Below are 20,931 nucleotides of genomic sequence, written 5' to 3'. Positions count from 1 at the left end.
CAAGACGCGCTTCGTTGACATTTCACGGATTATCTCATTCAAAGTACTATCATGCATTTCAAGTACTTGGCGCTTCGACGTCGTGGTAACGGATTACGACGCGAATTTTCCGCGGTAATCATCCGCGGCATCCTCCTACGTGCGCGCATAAGTGCGACAAGCCGAAAGAATCTTGTAGATCTAGCCGATGACCCGTCGAGAGAGATAGCGTTTTCAGGCAGTGGCAGTGTGGTATGTCTCTGCGGTGAATTTTACGAGGAAAAAGAAGAACGCGACAGAGACACGCGAAGTTACGTCCGTGCGTCGGAAATAATTAAAGAAATTCCTGACGATCCTCATTTATCACTCGCTAGTCGCTTCGAATAGTTGTCGATAAACGTTTCCGCGTACGTGGGGGATACGTTTGACATTATTTTGGTCAGATGCTTTCGGAAAATTTTATTATATTCTATCAGTTTTTTCATAAATAAAGGAAGGATATTATTTTTACATTTTTATACATTCGAGAAAATCGTTTTCTTCGACCTCGCGGAAAATTGAGATCACTCTGTGCACGTAACTCTTTATTTACATTTCTTGTCGGTCTCGAGGATAAATTTCTACGTGCTGTCAAAGCAAATCAAATGATTAACCGTAATAACATCGTCAGCAGAGTATATCCAACAGGATGGATTCAGACTTCCAAGGGCGACTTCTTTCGCGTTCCTTGAAATCTTAATGACATACACGCCTCGTGACCATTTGTCACTCGGAATTCATAAGCGTATGAGAGGAAATCGATGGGAATTTTTCAAATGCCGTATCTCTAGCGTCGATCGAACTCTTTTTCCAATTAAAACAACGGTAATGTTTCATATAATTTTTTATATTTATCTTATTTGCTTTTATGTTATTTTTTGTTTCTTTTCAGAGAAACTAAAAGTAATGTACACACGATTCTCAATAATTCAATTTTGTATCTTGATATAAAATATGAAATGCGTATCGTTTATTTGACATGTACTTCAATTAAATATATTTGCAATATCTTGCACTTTACTTTCAATGTTGTCCGACTTGATATAAAATATAAATTATAGCTTTTTCTCTGTACTTTAATTGCATATATTGACAATATTTTATACTTTAATTGCAATTTTGTCTGATTCGATGTAAAATATAAAATTTGCATACGTCACTGATTTCTTTACTGCGCGTATTTCTCTGTGTGCGCACATTTGTGGCGCGTATCGATCGATAAACGGCACAAGTATTATGGTATAATAGTCTCTGATTATAAACTCTCTCGCGAGTATGATTATTGTCGGGGGCGATAATTATCGCAGCAACGAGTCGTCAATGATCGTTCCGCCGTGCCGATCGTCGGCTATTCATAACGCGAACGGAATAACATACGATTATTCCGATGGAATAATCGCTCGATCGAGCGCTCCGAAGGTCCGATTCCGATTCGCGTCGAGTGTGTGAAAACGGAAGCGCGCACGCGTCACCTCGATGGAAAATGCAAATTGCGCGTAACGACGCGCGGAGAATAATAGCGGGGACACGCGGGAGGGTTTTACGCAAGATGTAAAAGTATCTCGCGCGGCGCGACCGAAGCAAAAAAAAAGAATCGCACATACGTAACGCGTCGCGCGGCATCTTTCGTGCGTAGCGCGCCCCGCGTTGCTAACGCGCGCGTTCATCAAGACGTGTGAATATACGATTACGTGTGAATTGAGATCGCAACGTAAAGATATTTCAATTCCGTCCACACACGCAAAACAAATACTCGCACTGTGCTCTCGGCGCTCGATGTGCAATTTGTGTATCCGTCGTGTGTGTCTTAAATATTCTTTTGCGAACGTCACGCGCGCGACATTTTCAAAACAATTACGGGCGTATTTTTCTCTAATGTACACAATTACATTTTTTCAGAAAAAATCAAATTTCGTACGACGCGTATATTTCTTTAATATATATTTTTAATTATTGTTTTTATTGTTTGTGTTTTATAAATAATTTAATCTCTCTATGAAAGTTTCTTTCACAACGATAGGACGTCGGCGAGACGCGACATATAAGCGACTCCATCGAGAGTCCGATCCAATTCAGACCAATTAGCACGGTGGGAAAGCGAAAGCGTGGTGTGTGTGCGTTGTATTAGAAAAACCGCGTTAATCCGCGGCGTTGTGCTTTTTATATTTCGCGAGCTATACACATGCGCGACGCATCCGTTTGCGTCACCGCGCACAGTTCCGAGATACGACACACGCGCAATGCGGAATTAATTGTCGCGATTAATCGACGCGAATTGAGGATTTTCTCGCGGCCGAAAAAGCACAAACGACGGTCTAGCGACGCACTGATCCGCGACGGTGGAGTTTGCGCATTTCGTTTTATGCATCGCTTGTTTGCGCCGGCAATTTGTTCGCGGAAGATTATCAAACGCGGAAGGATAATCCGCGTTTCGCAGAAACGATGCAATCGGCGAGCTTGTGTGTGTGTGTGTGTAAATTTAAACAAAAAGGTTTGACACAAAAAAAATCAAACGAGGAGCGTACAATGGAAAATCGTAAAGGCGATCGCCGGTTTTCTGGTTTGGCTTACGTAAAAGTTTGTTTTTTTTAGCGGCGCGAGATCGTTATTGTGTCATTCGTTCGTTTTCGATTGTGAAGCGCGCGCACGCGAGAATCTAAATTCAATTCAGGTCTTTGCGGAAATTTGTGAGAATAAAAAATATTGTTTTTCTTTTTTTTTTTTCATTCTTTGCCATGTTTATTCGCGATGTCGGTCGCAAATCAGTCAGTCCGCGATTTCCATCGACATTCACGAGCATTTATGTAACGCCTGGCAAATGGGGAAGGGAAGGGGAAGGAGAGGGAAGCCTCGCGCTTCCCGTTATACTATCGGCCGCGCGAAATAACGCGCGATCTTTAAAACGGAACAAACGTCGGTTTCGAGGATTTATCTCAGAACGCGATAACAGGTTCGATCGGTTTCGCGTCAGAAATCGAGACGCAATTATTCACACATTTACGAACGCTGTCAAAACCGCTTTGCTCGCTCGCGTTTTCCGCACAATGGGAGAAAGCGAGCGCGTTACATAAATCATCGAGATATATTGCGCGCATTTGTGGATTAGAATCGCTTCTATTGCCGGATCGACGTTTACATGTGACAGAGAACGTTGAATCTGTGAAAACGTCGCGGTTAAACATTGCGCAAAATGTCGCGTGAAAAACGACTTCAAAATAGAAAATAACGAAAACAAAAATACCCACACGAAGAAGAAACGACACGTGTTATTGTTTTATCGGGGTCGCTCGCGTCAATCAAACGGGTGCCGATGACGAGGTCGTCGGGCGAGGAAGCGAGTATTCGCGCAATAATGATTCCGCGTATTATATATATTGCGAGAGACAACGCAATTCTTCACGTTATGTTCGAAAAACCGTAACAAAAATAAAGAAGCAACCCCCGCGTATATAACTCCAGAAGGAAGAACATTATTAACCGAAGAGGTACTTAATATTCCGCCGGTGAATGCTTTTTTTATCGTGAAGTTTGATGGCGTCGTAAAGAAGGTCAGAAACGAGGCGGATGTCGAGGGGATGTTGCAGCCGAGTCTCTTCTTTCTCTTTTCATCCTCATCCTCTTGTCTCTTTTTCTCTGTCTTCTGTCATCAAGAGACGAGCGCGCGCAATCGCGAATCCAATCTTCCGTCCGCGCTCCAATTTGATGTCAATTAAATCGACGATGCGCCGGGCAACAAGCGCGGAGCTTTAAAACCGCGCGACGCGCGTATCAATTTTCGGCGCGGTTAATGACACAACGGCGACCGACCACCGGCGTGAACGAACAGAAGGGCTCCGGAACCCCGACGATCTTCGCCGCCGGACTTTCGATTAATCCCGGTCCCCTACTGATTTTTTTTCCTTTTCTTCAAACCTGTCTACAACACCGAGAGGGCGAACGCGCATTAAGGCACCCCTCCCGTACGAAAGAGCGACTTTTTGTCGCGGCGCGTGAAGCTTCTGCCGGGCCCTCGGACCTTTGAAAAATGGCCACGGATCGGTCTTCCTCTCCCTGGACCCGTCGCGTCGCCCTCGTTCCTCCTCTTTCACGCCCGCGACCGAACAAAATAATCGGCCGTTGAAGCGAACGCCAAAAATTTATACCGCGCCGGTCGCGTAAAAAGCTTCTTTTTTACGCGTGACGCGCGTCGTACAAAGGGAACAAAGGAACGTTATCATCTCGTGTTATTTCATTTATAAAACGTAATTTCAAATACATTCATGAAATTTTCATCGGAACCGTGTACCCCGGTGTCTGCGTTTAATGAAAACTTATTCGTATAGTTGCGTTCGTGACCGCATCATTAGCGAGACTTTCGATCATGCGCGGCGCGTGAGACGCTCGTACTTGTCGATTAGACTTTATCTCGCGGAGATACGATACGTTCGGCTTCTCCCATCGATTACCTCCATTAAGCTTGCGCGATCGTGAGCTTCTTCATGCGCCGGCGATCGCGTCGACATAAACGCTCCGCGCGTCGGCGTTTAGGCCCTCCGATCTTTAGACGCTGAGGTCTTAATTGGCGTGCGCGCGCTCGGATCTCAGTGCCTTATCGAATGACTAATTAATTAAGGGGCGAGACCGGACAATAATTAATTGCGCGAGAAAAATCTGGCGTGACTCGGGACGCGACACGCTCTTCCTGCCCTCGACGGCGGTGTGGCAATTATGCAAAACTTCCTAATGGCGAAAAGCTGCTCGCTCGAAAAAAAAAATTAGTTAACGTGACATTTTTTTATCGCGACGTTTTGTTGTAGCAGGCGACAACAAAAAAAAACTACTTCAGCGCTCAGACATTTCGCGCGTTTGTTTTACAAATTACGTATTATGTTTCGAACGCCGATCGGGAAAATCTTCAGATCCGCTTTCTCACATGAAACGAGACACGAACGCGTCGAAACACGCAGCTCGATCCTGTTCCTGCATTGTTCGTTCGTTCGTTCGTTCTTGCGAGCGCGATCTTGTTTTCCATAACGCAAGTGGAACGAATTTACATTTTCTCTCTCTCTCGCCGGGCCATTGAACGTCGCAGCCGCGAGCGAGATAATCTACGTGCGATCGAGCGGCCTCTCGAAAATCGAACGTATCGGAAATCATTCGCGGTCAGTCACGCGGAATAATGGATTAGGTGAGGGAGACTCGTAACATGCAGAAACCGGGTTCGAGCCCCCGGGATATCAACGAGAGAGAGAGGGAGAGAAAGAGAGAGAGAGAGAGACGCGCGCGTAGGTCGATCGAAGTATCCTGCGGGGGACGAAAGAACGTCGATCATCCCTCGTACGTTTCTCGGGGAACGAGGCATCATCCTGCCCGCAGGTCCTTCTTCCCTTTGGGAGGGTGCTTTGCTTAACGTGGGTAAACAAGCGAGAATTAAACTTTGGAGTCGGTCACTTTCGTTGACAATGGAGCTGCGACAATATATAATGTATTCGTGCCTCTTGTGCGAGCGATAATCGACTGATTCGACATCAGATATTTGATTGACTGGAGAAAAAAAGATGCTAATTCTGATATATGTATATATTTGTAAACTAGCGCGTAACAATCATTTGTACTTATGTAATATTGCGAAAAGACATAAAAAGAATCTTAATTACCGCGGTGCATTCCATATGTTTGCACTGCGCGTGTTAATTTGTTCGCAAACATTGGACTTTCTCTTAATGAGTCTGATCACCTTCTACCGTCTTTTACGTCGCATTGGCACCATTTTGAAAATTTCGAAAGGCGCGTTCCGTTTTGCGGCGTGCAAACACACTTTCGCGCAAAGTCATTGTTTTTTTTACTTTTCGAGCCGGTCCTTCCCAAATACGCACTGGGGGACTTGGACCGCGAGGGACACGTTCGTTGCATTTCGCGGATTTACATGTTTACATTGCCGCGAGTGCAAACGGAAACCTCGAGCGTGTCTCGGGACACGAGAGTATCCGATTAAGCTGTATTCACTCGGGCACTTAAACGCATCCATTGATGATGGATGAGGGTTGATATCGCGTGACGACTTGAATACGTACGTATTTGAAAAAAAAATCCTACATTTCAAACACATTTATTTTGCGATGCTTTTGCAATCAAATTTGAAAGTTTGGAATATATTCTAAGGACCACGATGTAAAATATTTATTGAACAACTACGTAAGCACAATATTAAGTTCACAATATTAATGTAGAATGTGCTTTAAATACGAGCAGAAAAGTTTTTTTTCTTAAAGAACAGTTCGTTTGCAAAAGGACGTACTTTGCGCTCGAATGCCAGGACCTCCTCTGGCAGGGAACAAGCGCGAAGGAAGGACCGCAAGACTCGATGCGCGAAACAAGCGACGAAGAGAAAGAGAAAGCGCGCTCGGTTTGTGCGACGGAAAGGGTAGAGGGGGTGATCGCACTGCGGAGGGGTCAATCGCGCGCGATTCTGGTGCCCCCTGAGCGGCTCACGACGGAAGATAAGGTTAGTCAGTCGTTAGCCGTTCGAGGACGACGCACGCTCTTGCGCGCGTCTCGTTCCAAGGGGGCTCGTTTTCGCGCGCCGAAACAGGTGGTCGCGTCGAACCGAGGAGGTGAAGTGATAACGTGACTCGACTCGTTCGAAAATCGAATCGGACTCACTTTCGCGCCAGTCTCTCGCGTGTGTGTTTGTCCGAACTCGGCAACGGGGGACACAATTCGACGAACGAGTCTGCGAAATCCTCGAAGCGGAGTCGGAAAATCTTCGAGCACGCGACTTTCGTTGAAACTCGAACGACCGGACAGAGAAAGTGCGCCAAGAAATAACGCGACAATCCAATTTTGAGGGAGCAAGAAACATCGGATCGGAAGAAAATACGTTGAAATTCAGGACCACCGAAGCGAGCTCGAAAGTTTGACGTGAAGTTTGCCACCGACAGGGTGCGGCGTCCAGCGCCCTCTTACGCGGCTCTGAAGTGGTTCCAACGCGACATAGAACAGTGTCCGAATTTTTGACAGGTTGAACGAACGCGAGAGATCAAACGGTGATTATTAAATAATCGAAGTAAGCTCGTTGTTTTTTGGAACAATCGCGGGAAAACATATGTCGCACATGGTAGCGCGTTGACAGATGGTGTGTGTTGTCGCGCTCTCGAAACGTCGAGGAAGCAAAAGTGCCGCATACACAAAAGCAGAAGAAAACCTGCGCCGTTTCGTCTGCAGACAGATAGTCGAACCCCCCGGGGTATGAGACAACGTGAGAACATGAAGAAGACGAGAATGTCGGATGGTTTTCTGGCGCCGTGTCGCGAAACGAGAGAAAGCCTGCGCGCTCCGGAATTGCCACGGTGATGGTCTCGTCGAGGTGGTGTCACGAAAAACGTTATTAAAATTCACACACAAATTCGCCGCGGGAACGACGCGCGCGGCCAAGTTTTCCCCGAACCGCACACGTCCGACATGAGACTGTCGTCCGTCGACTTTTTCCCGTTTCTACGTTTTGCGTTTCGTCGCGCCGTTCGTGCGATTACTCTGGAAGGTTTTGTTGTTCTACTTGCACTTCGGGAACACTGCGTCCTTTCTGGAAAATTGAGGATTTAATTTCGGAGCGGAGAAAAACAACGTGATTTACGCGAGTGGCTTTCGAAAACAGTGCAATAGTGAAGGTTGTTTTTTTTTGCGTGATGAAAATATAAAACTGCTGTGAGAATATAATATATCAGTGTGCGAGGTGTTGTACCCCCCGGATGTGTTCGTATTTTGTGAAATAGTCCGAGGAAACTGTCGGTGTTGCAAACACAAAAACAAAATGGAGTAAACAGTTCGCGCTCTGGATTGTTTTGTCGAAATATGAGGATTACGTTTTATCGCTGCGACCGTCCTTGGGCTTCGATTATTAGCGAAAATGTATCTTACGTACGCGTGGCTGCTGTTGCTCCTGTTCGTCGTGGACTCGAGGTGCGAATTTAAAATAAGTTTTCTCACACGCGTGAAATAAAAATATTTGAAATATTGCGGTTCAGTAGGTTTTGTAAAAAAACAAAAACATCAGTAGTTTGAAGTAGAAACCTTGTCGAATTGTTGAAACAACCGACATTTCGGCCGAGTCTATTTATTATTATATAGACAAACGTGTTCTCACATGACGAGAGAAACACACTGGTTTATTATAATCGACGAGACAAGTGGCAGGTGATGATGCGATTGCCGGTATCGCGTTCTTTCGATGCGAAATCGATGGAATTGTTTTGCATTTGTCGGATCGTCTTACGCGACACATTCCTCGTGCCACATAAAAAATCGATATACACCGTTTACGTATCGCATTAAAAAAAAACAAAAAAACAAAAGAATAAACACGCGCGAAAGATAAGAAAGATCGATAAGCAATAAGTAATTCAACGATCGACGTCGTTCGACAACTTATAACTTTGTTTGTGTGCGCGATGGCGGTGGTTTTTAAAAAAATCTTTTGCATTGCAGATGCATGTGCTCGAGCGGATACACGGGGCAGAATTGCGAGAGCGAATACATCCCCTGCGACCCGTCGCCATGTGAAAACGGAGGCTCGTGTCAGCAGCGAGGCGAGCACGACTACGAGTGCATCTGTCCTGAAGGTGAGTACTTTTTTTTCCTCGCTCTCTTTCTCTCTCTGTCTTTGTATCGCCGTTGTAAGATCTCTCTCTTTCTTTCTTGTCGCCGCCACGTATCTCGTGAAAGACGAAACTTTTTTTCGTATCAACGCGTACGATCTTCTCGCGCATCTCTCGCTCCTCCTTTTCCGACCGCGCTCTCTTCTTTACGCGATTGTTCTGCGATTGTCTCTCCCGCCGAAAATAAAATATATAACAGCGTTATAAACGCGTGAGATTTCCACCTTTGTGACCTCGGAGAGGCTGTAATTTTTTGACTGGCAATTACTGTTCAAACACGTCAAATTCACGTCCCGTCCTGTCTCGCATCCGGAGAGTCAAAACGAAAATGATTGCCGCACTTCTTTTATCATCACGCGGGACCGCGAAATGAACGATATCCGTGAAAACCGTTTTCGAAGATTTTTCTCACGGGAACGCTCTCGTGTTCTCGTGGGCTAATTGCGACGCGAAATTTTGAAAGCGAATCTTCTCGGCGATTTTTCGCGCATTCGTATGTTCCACTCTGTTTATCGCGCGGGAGAAAAGGGGGTCGTCTCTCCGGGGTTGTGCCCGTTGCGCAACCTTGTCCCAGGAACGCGGGAGAAAAAGGAAGACAAAGGAAGTGGCCTCTTGCGGGCCAGTGTGATTACTCGGTGCAACAGGTACGAGAGACCCGCGGGCCCCGGGGGTGGCTCTACGGCCATTTACGTGCGTGTGTACACGGTGGATGGTTAATGTAAAGCCTAGGGTCAGCCTAGCGTGGCCTTCTCGCTTCCCGGATCACAATGCGTGGTCCTCTTTTTCCCAGGCGGACCACAACCATGGCGACCCCACCTTCTTCTTCTTCCTCGCCGTCTTGGTCTGTTCCTTCGCGCGTTCCCCTTCGCCGCCCCCCTCTCTCTCTCTCTCTCCACCGTTCCCTTCCATTTTGCCGGCGCGAGTCTTTTCCCGTTAAAGAAACGCGAGCGAGCTCTCCACCTCTACGCAGGTGGCTCTTCGTTACCGATCGTTACGCGTTTCCTGGTGCCATTTTACGCAATATTATATGCCGCGTAATGCTAGTAATGTCATTTACGATATATAGGTGCTCGAGAAAACGCTGAAAATTCCGATATAATTGTTCACAATTACGTGTGATAAATATTTTTTATTTTCAACTCTCATAAATCTCAGCAATGAATTTTTTTCTTTTGCATATTAGAAGCCAATTTGCTCAAGTACCGGATTTAATTTTCTCGGAGACTAAATTCAATCGCGTTTTGAATAAATCTTCCTCGAAAAAAATTATTTTTCTCGATTCTTAACGTCGATCCTATCATGGTTTACTTTGCGCGGCCTTCTGCTTTCTCAACTCTTATCCTCACTTCTCTTCTTCGAGCCGAGTTTTTTTTTACACCGCCCCTTGTTCTTTCTCGCCGCCAGCTTACTTCATTCTCTCCTCTTTTGCCCCGTCTCGCGCGTCTCCTCCTTAACGACGATCCCTGCGCTAACGAAGAATTTTCCTCGTCGACCGATCCGATCACGCCTCCTTCATTGCATTCCGCTAATTAGAAACTACTCTATCGAGCGCCGGTTAAACGATTAACCGCGCGCTTGTCTTAGATTAATCGGTGGAGAGAGGAAAGAGGGCGATCTTGAGAAAGAAAGAAAGGAGAAATATGCGAGAAAGAAAAGAAGAGAGAAAGAGAGAGAAAACAAATCGAACAACGAGAGAGATAGTCAGCTTGTTTTTTAGATCCGGATCGAAGTATTTTCCTTTCTCTCTCTCTCGTTCGATTCGATACACACATCGATGCGCAAACACACACGAAGTGATCGAATCGGAACGAGATAAAGAGACGAATCATGTCGATTGATCGACAATTGTGTCAGCGAAGTTCTTGCGGACGAATTAAATCGTCGGTTTTATGTCCGTTGCCGCGACGATCGGCAAAAACGTTCGAATTTATCGTCGAAGTTGCACTTTGTCGGCGATCTCATCGGAAGGATTGAAGGATATAGTCTCGTTTCCGTCGATTACTCTCACACCGATTAATTTATCGATCGATTTCTCGCCGCGATCGCGAGTGACATCGTCTCCGGCGACGGCTGCTCTCGTTATTATTGATATTTGCGTTTTCTTAATGTTCGAGATCGCTGAATAACATTAAAGAATTATTGACGAGTGGCCTGATCGACGACCTCGCCTTCGAAAGTCCGCACGAACTTCAAGACGCACGAGAAATATATGCACGAGCTTCTCTATCAATTAAAAGCGGTCATTTCACGTCCGCGGACCGGTTATCCGCGTCCCCTTTCGCGTAGCAATTAAACGACGGCGTTGCATATATCACGTTAATTAAAATCAGCAAATCCTGCTCGCGTGTGTAAGATCGAATCGATCCGATCCATTTTACCGCGATCGATATCGGGTTTTAATTTATTCGATCGATTATGTGTTGCAATACAAATCGCAATTTTTTTCTTTAATTATCGAATTTTTCTTTAATTATCGTTTGAGCTTCGTAAAGGATGACAACAACACGTTCGGTCGGAGGATACAAATCCTCTCGCAGTCTGTTGGATTCCTACATCTTCTTCTTGTTCCTCGTTTGTTCGGAACGCGCGATATACGTGCGCACGTCCAGCGCGCGTTTTGCGCAACCTCCTTCTTCTCTCGTGTTCTCGCCGAATACGAGAAACAAGCGGTACCGACGCATCGTATATACACACACCCGGAAACGGCGCGAAATAATCGGCCGGAGTTTTCCGTCACGCGCGTCGCGATCGATCCGCTGATAATTATTACATCGGCGCGCGATAACTTCGCGCCTCGTTCCCACGTGTCGTATCTACCATTCGCGCAACGGTACACGAATTTTAACGCCGCGGTGTGTATGTGCGTGCCTCTCTCGCCACCCACACTTGGTGTGGGTTCGCAGAGAGAAACGGTTTTTCAGCGCGTTTAGAAACGATCGAATACACACACACACACACACACATGTATGATTCTTTCCTCGCGCAAAAAGAAAGAGAGAAAAAAAAGATTCATCGACTTCTCTGTTACATTGTTCCCCATTGGTCGAGCACGGGACTCAACACTTAATTAAATCCCGTCTAATTCCCTCGCGGGCATCGTCATTCAGAGACCGGCCGCGTTTCGGGCGGTCCGCTCTCTTTGTGGAGAGTTAATGATGTGTATGTGTATCTTCTCTCGTGTGTCCTCTTCTCAATATATGCCCTCGTGGTTCTCCTCTCTGCAATCCAACAAAAACCACGCTTCACTTCGGCGTGACGTGTGTTGCGTAATTAATATCCGCGAACACACTCGAAAGCACAAAGCAGACGCGTACGGCGACGTCTAACAAGTGTCCTCGCGGTCGTACGACTCGTACACACAATATGCCTCCATTCTCGCGCATTGTATCCCCCGGTCCATTTCATCTCGCGGTTCCCGCGCGCGTGTGTGTTGTCGGCTCCATTCTCTCTCCCGCCCGTTCTTCCGGATCTTCAACCTGACTCTCCGTAGGTGGCTCGGAGATCCGCACGGAATCCACCTCGCACGCAAATAGCCGACAAAGCATCGCGCACAAAGTGGCTGCGTCGTAATTGGCCTTTTCCATCGCAACGTAGACGGAGTGTCGCCTCGGGAGTTGTTCGCGGTCGTATCCGAGACGTCGAAAGACACAGCCGTTTGTACTAGCATGGCATAAAGTTTACGAAAGTGTACGAAATAAAATAATATTCTGCTTCGCGAGAAATAGGTGTGTCACCTCGAATTCGCTCCCGATCATTGCGTCAAATATAAAAAAAATTATCTACATAAAAGTTTAATAAAAATTATTTGATAATTTGTCAAACTACAAAGAGTTAGTTTTTTTTTTTTGAAATTTTGAAGTGGACTTATTTAAAAGTTGTCACACGTGCGCGGGGATTTGCTCGGTCTCTTCATCCTCTCGAAGCACATTAGTCGTCCAACTAAAAAAAAAAAAAAATAGAAATATAAGAGCTTCCGAGAGACGTGGAGACACCGATCTCGGGACGTGCTCACAATTCCTCGCGACAGTGACAGATACCGGTCGTTGTTATCCGTGGCCACGGGGGCATAATCGCTGGCGTTTCTCGTTCTCGTAAGCTCGCGCGCGGCAAAGGGACAGAACAAATGAGTCCGAACCGCTCTGAGAGACGTGACTCCGAAGAAGAGAGAGAGAGACTCTATCGTCTGGAATCTCCGAATTCAGGATCTCTCGCACTGAAAAGACGACGCGCGGTATATAGTCTCTCCGCATGTGATACAGTCACGAAAATACAACAATTTTATTTAATACTCTTGTCGCGGCGCGCGTCTCTTTCTGCTTACAAATGGTTTCTCGTCGAGATAAAGACCCGGTCTATTTGCATAAAGCGAGAAATCTCGAAGAACGCGCATTACGTCAGTGACTTTGTACATTTTACATTATCTTTTACCTACGAAATGTATGTGTGTGTGTGTGCGCGCGCGTGTGTTGTGTTTGTAACGCGCTCGCCGAAAACCATCGCGAGAATTTTTACACACACGCGTGAAATTATTTACATCGAAAATTTATACGCTATTATGTTGTACGCATGAGAGATATGCCGGAGCTGTAACGAACCAGCGAAATATATGTATATATATATATATATTTTATCGTTCCGACATTCCGCGTAGTTACGTGCGGATTTCGCGTGTGTTTCTCTCTCTCGGCTTTCCCACGATTCGATTAAATCGCACAGATGTGTTGCGAAGCACCCCTTTCGATACTGTTACCGGGCTCATTGGGGGTTTTGGCGTGTCGCGAGAGACACGGCGCGAATCTCGAGGGAATCGTCGTGCAAAACGTATCATAATTTTTGCACAATTCGTTCAGCATTGAATAATATTTGATTTGTGTCACTTGAATTTTTCTTAATTAACATAATTTATTACACGAGATGTATGTTAATTCGAGATATAACGTGTATAATATCGAGCGCTTCCACGCAACCACGTACAGAGAGAGAGAGAGTTGAATCCGTTGAACTTTATGTACAGCGGGAGACGGGAGGCGGGGAGAAGGTGAACTTCTACACGAGATATATTCTCTCTCGTAGGCATATCTCTTATTTATCCAGGCGAAAGAGAGACGCTGTGGTACCTTTTGTCTGCATCTCCTGGTTGAACGATAAATCCACACCCACGCGATGTAAACCGAGCTGGAAGTGGTTGCCACTGGAAGTGGCCAGAATGAATCGGAGTACGGGCGGCTCGCCCTTCGCGCTGGATATAAATCTGGATTAATTTAAAGCGTGCGTGGAATCGCAATATCGATCTTTGTGTTTGCATGCGCGTATCGAAAGGTGCACCGGAAAGAAAAAGTTCGTATTTGATCGATTTATAAATTCGACTGTAAGTAAAAAAAAAGGCCAAATTTCCAATTCGTTTTTTTCCACTTTGGTCAACATTTTTTTATTTTTAGATTGTGCGAATATTATTCGAATACGTTAATTAGGTATTTTTAAATTTTTTTAAGGGAAAAAAATTTGTTCGCTCAATCAAGTCTTGTTTTATCTCTTTCTCTTCGTCTTCTCCCACAGCAAAAAAACATTTGCTGAGTCTATTGAATTTGTTTATTTTGTCACCAAAACATTTTGTTGATGAAACAAAACATTCAGCACGACCGGTACAATGGAAAATCTTTTTTTTTCCGTGTACGCATTCGCCGGCAAAACTCGTTCTCGAATTCACGTAGTATTCGGTTGACAAAGCAGATGCGCGGGATTCCCGCTCGGAAACAATGGGAGTCTCTCTTATCTCGTTCGATGATGCGGCGGCGGCGACGGCGGTGGCGATGGCGCGGTAGAGAGGGAGTCCAGAGAGAGATCTCCATAGAAAGGGGACCACACCCCGTAGAAGGCGACCGCGTTGCGTTCGCTCTCGCGGCTCGATGGAAGTGGGTATACTGGGGCGCGCGGGGCCCCCGGGACCGCGAAGAGTCATCGAGAGTCGCTCGTAAAGCCGCCGCGCGCCTAGTACCTTATTCCCTTCTCTTGTTCTCTTCTGTCTCTCTTTCTTTCTCTTCTTTTCTCCGTCTGTTCTTTTTCTATCGGTCCTTATATTCCTTTCTCTCCACTCGATACCATCTACGAGAACTCTCTTCGCGGCGAAACCTCTTTCTCTCTCTCTCTTGTACTCTTCATATTTTACCATTACCATATCAGGTTCTTCTCGATCCTCTCCTCCCCTCGCCATGCTCTCTCTCTCTCTCTCTCTCCCTCTTTCTATTCGGTCTCTTATTAAATATAACCTGCCTTACGAATGCACACGCGCGAGCACGCACGTCCGATCATCACACGGACCGATCGATCCTCATCATGCCCCGCCACTCTTGCATCTTCGAACACTCTCATGTAATAGTTACATCTTCTACGAACCCGTCGAGAACGCGCGCATATTTCTGCAAGTTTCTTCCTAGAACGTATTCGTATTTTTTTTTTTTTTATTTCATAAGACGACATTGGTTTTCGTCGTTCGGAAAACTAGTGAGTTCTTTTTTGTATCATTTTCAAATATAATCCCTCTTCCTGACAATACAGACGCGACATGAATGATTTAACTGAGAAGACGGAAGTCGTTGACATCGCGTAGAAAAACCAGTTTTGCGAGTGTGGGCAATCGGTTTTAATTAGATCCGATGCGTTATCCGATTCAGGTTCGCATAATGTCGCTACCGAGAGACCTCTTCAAGTCTCGATTCCCACTCGCGAAGCGAGTTTCAAGTCGAGTTTCTTCCGGAACATATATATATATATATATATATATATATATATATATATGCAAAAGAGACACGTCATTCGTCTTTCTGATTTTATCCCGACAGCTTTTTATAAACGTCATACGTATTCTGTTCAAAGAAAATCTGAGCTATTGTATTTTTTTTTTCGTAAAATCTCAGTTACTGTTTCCGCGCAATACGCGCACGGTTGAATTATTTTAGAATAATATTTTTATAGACTTGCGCTTTGAACATACTGTCGTTGTAAAACTTGCGCGGACGCATTGTGGACGGCTCAAGGTCGCTCTTGAATTCTCATCGAGGTTCTCTCGCGTGAAAGCCGTAAGCCGCGCTCCGCGCATTGATCCACATGTTTGCGCATGTGGTATGCGTGCGCGTACCGACGCACGGACCACACGGCGATATTGCACGCGTCGAACGCAAGCAGGGAGGGTTCACCGTACTCCGGTGTTGGCGGTGCGCGGAGAGAGAGGGGGGGGGGAAAGAGGGGAAGAGCGCGTTGTTTCCCCGAGAGGTCATCCCCGGCAGAAGTCGCTTGACCTTTGACTTCGGCGCCTCCGTCTTCCCATAAACGTGGCCGCGGGGTTACTTCATGCTCGCTGTCGCTCCCTCGAAACCGCGTACATCCCGAACGAAACTTTTGGACTGCATTATCAAGATTTACACGACGGAATTTATGTAATATTTATCGGAATACAATCCACGCAATTTTGTGCGCAAAGTTCCGATGTGGAAGAATGTAAATTTTTAGGAATAACAAATCTTTTGTATGAGATGAGAAATAATTTATCTTTTATTGCGAATTAAAGAAGTTACTTCATCAAACAATATTTCTGACGCGGATAATACCTACATCATTGGCTGGTAATTTTGTTCTTCAATTACTACTCGAACAGAATTTAATCGACGACCTAGATACGCGTGACTGCTCCGCCGCATCGCGGTAGTGCTTCAATGAAAGGAGATATCGTTCGAGATGAAATGACGGAAGGTGAACGCGGAGACGAAAGAACAAGCAAGGGGGGAGGGAAGGAGAAAGGGGAGTATATAAGGAGCGCGAGTAGAGGACGGTCGGTACACCTGCGGCCATAAACTTGTCGAAGTGGCATGGCATAGCGTAATGGCAAGAGAGCGAGACGCGTTGCCTTGCCTCTCGCGCGTTGCCCTTGATTGCGACGATAAAACCTCACCCCGCGCCGGTTTGCCCCCGTGTTCCCCGTACGCTCGTCCTCTCTCGTTGCGCCCTTCCGACACTCGGTGGTAAGTTCACCGAGTCAGACATCGGGACTTTTATGCCACTCACACACGCGCGATCGCAGGCGTATATTCTATCCGCGCCGTCGTCGTCGGCGATCGTAAACTCGGAACTTGGACCTGAATTCTTCGTGGAAACGATAACCGAAGCGAATAAATTTCAGACCGCTTTGTTCGCGGCTTGATCGACTAACAGTAAAGCGGGCCCGGTTACACAGCCTTCGGTTACCTAACTTCGCGCTTGGCGATCTTTGATTTTCTTCCTCGCTCTCGCCGAAACGTAACAAAAAAAATTTACGTTGCGTTTATTTATTTATTACTTGATTTTGTTTAATTATTTATCCTATTGCATTTTGGTTCTGAGTATCTCTCTTCGAAATTTAGCGAAAATTTTCAGGATGCCATTAAAGCACCGAACAGCAGGGCTATCTCGCTCTTCTCCCATCGCGAGAGATCGCTCTCGAAAGAGAATTACTCGTGACTTCCTCCTTCTTCTCCGGGTGGGCGCACTCTTCGCGCTCGTCTTTCCTTTAGCGTCTATCGGCCTCGTCATCGCGGAATGCGATTATTATTCCCTCTTACGACACAGCGGCGTCATTTCGCGGAGCGAGGAAACGTAAGAACGTGGAACCCCGCGAGGCAAAAATCCCGCGAAAAAGATTCCGCTTCGTAAATTGACTTAACGGCCGAATTTCTTGACCGCGGTTGTTGCAACGCTGTTGGAACTTTTCTCGAACAAAGTAATTTGCGTAATAACAATTATAATATGTAATAATAATAATTGTCGAAATAATTTCTCGCGTACATGTGTGGTGTTTGTTTGTGCAAAAAGTAGATTATTATTATTGCACGTGTATTACGATGTTATCTTCCTCGATCTTACAGTTGCCCCGCAAGCTCATGCGCTTTATATAAAATCGGAGCCTCGCGTAATTGCTAATGCCGAAGACGAGTTTAGATATAGTTGTAACGGTAGATTAAGTTTTCCTTAAGACTCGGCGGAATATGAAACAAGATTCCCGCTGGAAAACGACCTAACCGCTTCCACTCTGCATACATTCTACCTACCTACTGCCGCCGGCGGTTGTACGTACCTTACAAAACATGGCCCGACGTAATGCCCCCGTCTCTTTTTCGCGTAATTTCATTATTTCGCGATGCGCAAGATAGGGGTCGTTAGCTAGACCGGTTGGGAGTATGAACGAGCGAACGTGGTGTGCACCAGGGGGCAAGGAGATGAGGAGACGGAAGAGCAAACCCGATCCTCTTTGGCGTAACATACACACATACGCGCGCGCGGGAAGAAGGAGGAAGTCGCGAAGATTACGGGAGGAACATGTGCACGAGCGCGCATCTCGAACGATCCGGCATTTCGATATCGTTCTCTGAACGTGACCGCGCGCGCGCGCTGCGATTATTTCCCGAGCGTATAACCGCGACATAGTTCTTCTGCGCCGGAAGAGACCGTCGATCTTCAGGTAATTAAATCGGAAATTCGAGATCACGCGGATACAATCAAGCTGTGTGTTTATATATAAATCTCGAGAATAAACGAGTTAAATCGTTAAATGTATTTTCTCTCTTTCTCTCGTCTTCGGAATGTTGAACTTCGATAAGATAAATTTGTTTATTTCCGTGCGCGGAGACGCGGCTAAAAATAATTCGCGTCAAGATGTCAATGTGAACCAGTTTTGTTAATAACTACTCGCGCGCAAAAAAAAAGAGACTTTTACGAGATAACTAGTTGCGTGATTTTAATATCCTTGGATTATTATACAACTGACGCGACGCGATGTACGATAATCGCGTTTTAACGCGCGTCGCGCAACTTTATCGCGCGCCGGCAATCGCCGCGGTCGCACACTTGCCGATGCGCGAAACCAAATTGATTCTATTTTAAAGCCTTCTCGCAATTACAATTCGTAAGCGAACGCGATATTCACCGCAGATGAATTGCGCGCGCGCGCGCACGCCTACGAGGGACTACTCGATCGATTTATCGCGCGCTCGTGTTCGTTTGACAGGATTGAATAAAAGTCGTTCTTTCCGCTCGCGAGAAGTGATGCCGATCGCGTCGTCAACCTGTTTCCATCGAACGAGTTGCGGATTAGATCGCGGTGATCAGCGATTTCCTGTTGCAAGTTACCGGGTCCGATCGACCGTGACCACCGCGCGGACTCCATCAAACTCAATCGCTCTTATTAGCAATGATCCTCGCGCGATGATTTCGAATCGCCTCGGTAGAAAGACTGGTAGGAGCGACGTGTAATTACTCGCCGATCGAATCCGAGACTACTTTGATTTACGCGAGCGTCGCAAAACACGTGAGAAGAGATTCAGCGCGCGCGCGCGCGCAAACCCTAATGAATGGGAAATATTCGACACCGCTAATTGGCTAATTGGCGGAGTGTGAAGCATGTTGACGGGATGGGACGGAAAAGAAAAAAAAAAAATTCAGACCGGAACAATTGCGCTTTGCTGAATAGATAGACGCGGTTTCTTCAACCAGGCGCAACAACGCGCGTTTCTGACAGTTCGTTCCCATGATGATTAACGGGGGGAGCTTCCATTACGGCACGTGAAAGTTTCATCTCGCAAAAATTAAGATTGCGTCGGTCGTAATTAATTTCTTAATCAGCCGTCCTTCCGTTCGCGCGGCGCGGTATTTCAAAACGTACGCGCGTCTCTCGCGTGGCAAAGAAGAATCGTTTTTACCTTAAATTTTATTTGTTACTAATAAAATAATTTTTTTTTAAATATAACAATGGTTTTTCAAAGATAACAAAATCTGTTGTTAGGAAAATAATCGCGCTTTATTGATCAATTTCTTGCTAAACTTTGCTTTAGTCTCACGTAATTGATTTATGAATGTGCATCAGTGTTAATAAACGTGCTAATAAAAAGAACGATGGTTGGCGGAGATAAAAGATTTAATGATGGGTTTTCTCGCGACCAGCCGAGTTCGCGGGCGCTTGGTATTGTTGCGGATAGAGATGAGAGATTATATTCCGCAAGGAATCAGTGAGAACGAAATACAACGTTTTCAGGAAGAAGGGAAAATGAAGGCGGACACTCACGCGTCAATAAGAGATTCATCGAAATACAATCATTATGAAAGATCGTAATTGCTCATCGTACGACTCGACTAATTAGCGAAGCCGCTATGTCAAAGGGGAATGCGCGCAAATGTAATTACCGACAATTACCGCGAGCTCGTATAAACGAGTTGATTCACACGATCACGTTTATAATCAATAACTCCGTTGTCCCGCGGTCTAATAACAGATCTTATTCTTTTACATTGAGCGGCGCAATTCTCAATGAACCTGCAGTTGCGATCGCGACGGTGAGAATTTTTTCGGAAAAATCACTGCTGAACATTGTTCATCGGTTCTTCTCAAATTAATTGAGCGCTTGTTCTCGCATTTCTCCTTTTTTCAACGTAGCTTCGAGATATATCTCGCGCGATTCGATATCCCACAGCTTCTTCTTGGATTGTATTTCTTAAATTTGTGAAATTCACAGGAAACGGGGGGAGGGGGGGTCTCGCGATCTCTTTCTCTCTCGTTGCTGCCGTGACTCGACTCGCGTCGAGTTTGCAACACGCGTCGTGTTATCGTCACAACGATGAGTCATCGGTTTAAAAACGGTCGCTAAATTTGACCTCGGCGGGAGTCGCGATTTTTCATTCGTTGGTTGTCATTCTCGTATACACGCGGCGTATATATTCGTCCTCTCATCCCCGTCCGTGAGATATTAACCCGCGACCTCAAGGGGAATTACATGGCTACCGCGGCGCATCCTCACGCGCGCGCGCATTGCATAACGTGCAACACGCCGCGCGTCTCGTTTTATAAACCAGCGCTCCTTGTTAGAAGCAGAATCGAGAGCAGATAGAGGCGTGGGGGTGTATAAAGCGAGAAAAAACGCGGGGAGGGAGCCTCGCCGCGCCATCTAATTGGAACACGATTCTGACCCCGAAACCCAAGATAGGAGAATATTCCCCGACTTCGACTGAGAAATCTCTTCTTCTCTCTCTTTCTTTCTTCCGTTCTTCTTCCGAGAAAGGGTGGGAAAAATAAAAAGAAGAGCGCATGTACGATACGAGATCATATTAAAGTACGTATGTACGTACTTTTGATGTTTGTTTTTGTATAATTCGCAACTTTTAGCAATTACTAATCCTCCGCTAGGAGTTTATTTAAGAGACAAAAGTGCGAATATCTTCCGTACAGATTGCGCATTGTCAGATTATATTCGAAGGAGAAGAG

General features: G+C 45.9%; 1 protein-coding gene across 3 annotated transcripts in view; it reads left to right on the top strand.

The window, feature by feature from the left end:
* Window positions 1-20,931, top strand: part of LOC109854447 (neurogenic locus Notch protein) — a 182,727-nt gene that overhangs the window by 86,421 nt on the left and 75,375 nt on the right. For 2 of the 3 annotated variants that reach the window (XM_020427537.1, XM_020427536.1), the window contains exon 5: window positions 8,482-8,615. In XM_020427537.1, coding sequence (XP_020283126.1) covers window positions 8,482-8,615 — 134 coding nt within the window. Of the gene's footprint in view, window positions 1-6,530; window positions 7,957-8,481; window positions 8,616-20,931 lie in introns of those variants that run through there. The other variant, XM_020427539.1, reaches the window with a different exon arrangement.

Source organism: Pseudomyrmex gracilis, unplaced genomic scaffold, assembly GCF_002006095.1.
Source record: "Pseudomyrmex gracilis isolate BER0280 unplaced genomic scaffold, ASM200609v1 scaffold_66, whole genome shotgun sequence".
NCBI classification, from domain to species: domain Eukaryota; kingdom Metazoa; phylum Arthropoda; class Insecta; order Hymenoptera; family Formicidae; genus Pseudomyrmex; species Pseudomyrmex gracilis.
The sequence above is the reverse complement of the archived record's forward strand: the minus strand, read 5'-3'. Positions and strand labels throughout refer to the sequence as shown.